This window comes from Oncorhynchus nerka, unplaced genomic scaffold (genome assembly GCF_034236695.1).
Source record: "Oncorhynchus nerka isolate Pitt River unplaced genomic scaffold, Oner_Uvic_2.0 unplaced_scaffold_11___fragment_2___debris, whole genome shotgun sequence".
Lineage (NCBI taxonomy): Eukaryota > Metazoa > Chordata > Actinopteri > Salmoniformes > Salmonidae > Oncorhynchus > Oncorhynchus nerka.
This window is the reverse complement of record NW_027039954.1, coordinates 98,706-104,565: the sequence shown is the minus strand read 5'-3', so window position 1 is coordinate 104,565 and position 5,860 is coordinate 98,706. Positions and strand designations below refer to the sequence as shown.

Below are 5,860 nucleotides of genomic sequence, written 5' to 3'. Positions count from 1 at the left end.
AAATATATATATATATATTTAAAAAATCCTACAATGTGATTTTCTGGATTTTTCCCCCCTCATTTTGTCTGTCATAGTTGAAGTGTACCTATGATGAAAATTACAGGCCTCTCTCATCTTTTTAAGTGGGAGAACATGCACAATTGGTGGCTGACTAAATACTTTTTTGCCCCACTGTATATGTGTTTGTAGTAGTTTGACATGTATGTGTGTTTAATTTGGGTCAATTGTGTGTCTCTCTTCCAGGTGTATGTTATGCAGAGTTTGGCGTGCGTGTCCCTAAGACAACTGGGTCAGCCTACACCTACAGCTATGTCACAGTGGGGGAGTGTACGGCCTTTTTCATTGGCTGGAATCTGATCCTGGAGTACCTAATTGGTACTGCAGCCGGGGCGTCGGCTCTCAGCAGCATGTTTGACTCGCTAGCCAATCACAGCATCTCGAGCTACATGATAACACACCTGGGGACACTCAGAGGCCTGGGTGAGTGAGTGAGTGACTGTGTGTGTGTGTGTGTGTGTGTGTGTGTGTGTGTGTGTTTGTGTGCCTATAATCTCCCCTCCCCCTGCAGGTAAAGGGGAGGAGTCGTACCCTGACGTCCTGGCCATGGCCATATCGCTGGTTGTCACGGTAATTGTGTCATTAGGGGTTCGTAACTCGGTAGGGTTGAATAACGTTCTGAACATGGTCAACCTGGTGGTGTGGTGCTTCCTGATCATCTCTGGACTCTTCTTTCTCTCTGCTGACAACTGGGAGGCGGGAAACTTCCTGCCCTACGGATGGTCCGGGGTAAGAGATACGCTCAGCTAAACCAAGACAAACACGAATACGCAGGCACACACACACAACAGCATTCACCGAGACACACACACACAAACACATTAACCTCTCTCTGATGTGTGTGTACCAGGTGATGAAGGGAGCGGCCACTTGTTTCTATGCCTTCATAGGGTTTGACATCATCGCTACGACAGGAGAAGAAGCCAAGAGTCCCAACACCTCTATACCCTATGCTATTACTGCTAGTCTGATAACCTGCCTGACTGCATACGTCTCTGTGAGTACACGCACATCTCCATCCTCTCTGCTGTTACTGCCTTCATCATTACGTGTGTGTGTGGTACTAATGTGGGTGTCCCTCCCTAGGTGTCTGTGGTCCTGACTCTGATGGTTCCTTATGACCTGATCGATGGTTCAGCTCCACTGATGGAGATGTTTGCAGTGCATGGGTTCCTGCCAGGGAAATACATAGTGGCTGTAGGGTCTATAGCTGGCCTCACTGTCAGTCTAATGGGCTCCCTGTTCCCCATGCCCAGGGTCATATACGCTATGGCTAGAGACGGGCTGCTCTTCAGGTGAACAGCACATGCACACAGGCATGGACACACACACACACAGACTAATGTTATGAAGATGAATGTTCACTAAATGGTAGTAATGTGTGTTTATTCCTGTGTGTGCGTGCAGGTTCCTGGCCAACGTCTCTCCGTACACTCACACTCCAGCAGTAGCGTGTCTGGTGTCTGGCTGTCTGGCTGCTCTCATGTCTCTCCTTGTCTCCCTGCAAGATCTCATAGAGATGATGTCTATAGGAACGCTACTGGCTTACACCTTGGTCAGTGTGTGTGTCCTGCTGCTGCGCTACCAGCCCGACACAGACACACACAACTTCCTGCCTGGGGAGGAAGAGGAGGGGCCTAGGCAGAAAGAGGGCGTGATGGCGGAATGCGATGACGGAACTCTGCCCACCAACGATGACCAGATGTTGATTGGCGGAGCAGACTCATCGACCTTTGACCCTGACAGCTCCGGCTACCAATCGAGCGGTGTTGCAGGTGAACCTGGTGACTCTGGCAGCTTCCACACCGGCCCCTCCTCGCTGTTGAAGAGGGTTCTAGGTAGTCGTTACTCCACCCTGCGTGTTCGCCTGGGGATCCCTGACGCCTCGGCCCGTCCCACCCCGTCCTCCGGTCGCATGGTGACACGCTGCACCCTCCTCCTCTTCCTCCTCTCCTTCCTCCTCTGGGCCACTGTCATCTTCGGCGTGGAGCGAGGGACCGGAGCGGGCTCGGCCGTTTCAGGTATCGTAGCGACACTATTGGCGGGCAAAATAGCAACCATACTGGTGGTGATCGTGCGCCAGCCTGAGAGTGGGCGGATCCTGCCCTACATGGCGCCGTGCGTGCCGTTTGTCCCCGCAGTGGCCATCTTGGTAAACTCCTACCTGATGCTGAAACTGTCGCCGCTCACCTGGGCACGCTTCGCTGTCTGGTGCACTCTGGGTTAGTTACACTGTCTCTAGTCACTTCCTTCATGTGGAGAAGAGAGCCTCCTCTCTCCCCCCTCTCCTCTCTAGCTCTACCCTCCTCTCTCCCTCTACCCTCCTCTCTCCCCCTCTCTCCCCCTCCTCTCTCTACCCACCTCTCTCCCCCGCTCTCCTCTCTCCCCCTCTCTCTACCCTCCTCTCTCCCCCTCTCATATCTCCCCCTCCCCCTCTCTCCCTCTACCCTCCCCCTCTCTCCCTCTACCCTCCCCCTCTCTCCCTCTACCCTCCTCTCTCCCCCTCTCATATCTCCCCCTCCTCCCTCCCTCTCTCCCTCTACCCTCCCCCTCTCTCCCTCTACCCTCCTCTCCCCCCTCTCATATCTCCCCCTTCTCTCTCCCTCTCCCCTCCTCTCTCCCTCTACCCTCCTCTCTCCCTCCTCTCCTCTCTCCCTCTACCCTCCTCTCTCCCTCTACCCTCCCTCTACACTCCTCTTACCCCCTCTCCCCCTCCTCTCCCCTACCCTCCTCTTACCCCCTCCTCTCTCCCCCTCTCCACCTCCTCTCTCCCCCTCCCTCTCCCCCTCCTCTCTCCCCCTCTCCTCTCTCCCTCTACCTTCCTCTTACCCCTCTCTCTCCCCCCCTCCTCTCTCCCTCTACCCTCCTCTTACCTCCCTCTCCCCCCCTCCTCTCTCCTCCCTCTCCTCTCCCCCTCCTCTCTCCCTCTACCCTCCTCTTACCCCCTCTGCCCCTCTCACCCCCTCTCTCCTCTCCCCCTCCTCTCTCCCTCTACCCTCCTGTATCTCCTTATCTTTCCATCCATCTCCTCCTCTATCCTCTTTCTAGGTGTACTGATCTACGGTTGCTATGGGATGTGATATTATTATGGTCTGTCTCTCTAGGTATACTGATCTACGGTTGCTATGGGATATGGAACAGCTCTTTGGAGATCAGCACCAGAGAGGAACAGGCTCACGCCAGCACCTACCAGCGCTATGATGACCACCTTGACGACACCTTCTCCCCTGACAATGACCTTGACCCCCAGGACAACCAGGAAGAGGGGCGCTACCAGGGCTGGTCAGCGGAGAAGGGCTACCACTACCAACAGCAAAACCAGGATCAGAACCAGGATCCGGAGGGTGACCAGTACCAAAACCACTATCAAGATGGCAATCAAGATGGCAACCAGTACCAGGATGGCTCCCAGTACCAGAACCAGTCAGGTTATCAGTCCGGCCCTCAGGGCTCCTCTATGGGATCCAGGGGAAGAACCAATCAGGGCTACACAGATCCACAGGAACCCGGGGGCTCCTCTTGTGATTGACAGCTGCAGTGGAACACACCTACTTCCTGTTTCACTGGGCACTAGAGGAGAGGAAGGGCTCCTGAATCCCTCATCAAGCCCCACACCATAGGCACTTGAGTAGACCTGAGAGGACAGGAGAAGTGAGCTATATGGCAACCATTCCACCTGGTCTAACACTGTGTTATAAACATACATACAACATGCTGGGTTTAAAATCTATCTATCTATCCGAGAGTGAATCAATTATCCAGGAGCAAACATGCTCTTATACTACCTATTAGTCTGACTCCACTGGTGTGACATTGTACATGGGTGAGTTGGTTGGAAAACATTTAAGATTATTTTGTTTTAAGAGTGTGATCATTCAAAAAATAAAGAATTTATTGTTGAATCAGAGTGTGTAAATGTGTGCAGAAAGAGTGATCTGGGTTTTACTGTTGTCTGATAAACTGTCAATAAAACAAATAAATCTGAGAGAACACCTGTCTCTGTTCCCTTACTACACTAGAACACTAGGACACTAAAACACCAGAACACTAGAACACCAGAACACTAGGACACTAGGACACCAGAACACTAGGACACTAAAACACTAGAACACTAGGACACTAAAACACCAGAACACTAGAACACCAGAACACTAGGACACTAGGACACCAGAACACTAGAACACTAGAACACCAGAACACTAGGACACTAGAACACTAGGACACTAAAACACTAGAACACTAGAACACCAGAACACTAGAACACTAGTGGTGTAGAAGGAGGTTATGGAATTCCAGTGAACAGGGAAAAAGTTGAGGAGGGTGGTGTTCACCTGGCCAGCTTCCTGTCTGGCAGGATGTGAGGTCATGGTCCTCAGGATGAGGTCATGGTCATGAAGACTAGCCAGTCATGTGGATGTGTCAATCACAAGTTCTCTGCAGCTCATAATCCTTTTTTACATTCTTTCTCACACGTTGGCGCTCTTTGCATGGTTGCCTGTGATTACAGTGGTAGCAGTAGCGGAGGGGTTGATGGGTGTGGTGGCGCCCCCTGCCTGTCTGGAGAAGTAGTAGCTGCTCTCTTGCCACTGGGGGTTCCCCAAGTGGTTGTCACCGTGGCAACACAGAATCATAATGCTCCTCAGGAGACAGAGGGCGGAGCTGACCCATCCAGTGTACAGTGAGATGCTGAATTACAACAGACCCTCCTCTGCATGAGCACCAATAGCAAACCAGATAGTTGACACCAATCCACAGAGCGCTGGAAAGAGATAGGAGAGAAAGAGAGTTGGTTATTGTCCACCAGCTGCTCAGTCCCTGTTACAAGGCTTCTGACATGGACTTCCTGTCCCACACAGGAAGCACTTTCCAGGTTAGAGAGAGGGTGATATGAGATGGTCCCGCAGCATCCCATAGCCTGACACAGCATCATTAGTCAATATAGGATAACATTAAGTTGTGTGGAATGTTTGTGTCTGTGTGTGAACGTGCGTCTCAGTTACCCATGACGAAGATGAGCGAGCCCCCCAACATGGCACAGCGTAGTTTGATAGCGGGGATCTCATGTCCTAGACCTAGCTTGATGCAGGACATGACACGCACACACACCTGCACGACTGCTGGAGGGGAGGGGAAAGGTAGCGATAGAGACTTTTATATTCAGATGTTTTTTTTAATAACACGAGATATGGTACGGTATTCTAGAAGTCTATGGAATCTGCAGGTGGACTACAGACGCACGCGCGCACGCACGCACACACACACACACACACACGCACACACACACACACACACACACACACACACACACACACACACACACACACACACACACACACACACACACACACACACACACACACACACACACACACACACACACACACACACACACACACACACACACACACACACACACACACACACACACACACACAGAGTAATGTGAGGATCTGGTCAAGCTCGACACACTGGCAGAACCCGGAGCCTGTGGCCTTGCGCTCCCGGCTTATCCATGCGCACACGTGTAGTCGCAGGTCTTTCATTGGTGGTTGTGATGATGAAGCCTACCAAGCTGGCCACGCCCCCACTCAGCTGCCTGCACACATGCTCTATAGAAGGGACACGCAATCAAAAATACATTACTTTTTTTTTCAGGGGGAAAAACTGAACCGTCACAAAATATGGAAAAAAGATATATATAGAAAAAGATTCACTAATAAATTAACCAATTAAAATGTCAAATGTATCATTAATTAAATTCTTAATGAAAATCTGGAGAAATGATCCATCTCAGGCTGTA

The 5,860-nt window shown here is 51.3% G+C and overlaps 1 protein-coding gene across 1 annotated transcript in view; it reads left to right on the top strand.

Moving 5' to 3' along the window:
* LOC115124960 (probable cationic amino acid transporter) overlaps positions 1–4,050 on the top strand; it is an 8,902-nt gene extending 4,852 nt beyond the window's left edge. Inside the window, exons 3-8 of the mRNA XM_065015577.1 lie at positions 247–483; positions 572–789; positions 911–1,057; positions 1,147–1,355; positions 1,468–2,282; positions 3,165–4,050. Coding sequence (XP_064871649.1) covers positions 247–483; positions 572–789; positions 911–1,057; positions 1,147–1,355; positions 1,468–2,282; positions 3,165–3,589 — 2,051 coding nt within the window. The 3' untranslated portion in view covers positions 3,590–4,050. The remainder of the gene's footprint in view (positions 1–246; positions 484–571; positions 790–910; positions 1,058–1,146; positions 1,356–1,467; positions 2,283–3,164) is intronic.
* The last annotated feature ends 1,810 nt before the right edge of the window (positions 4,051–5,860 follow it).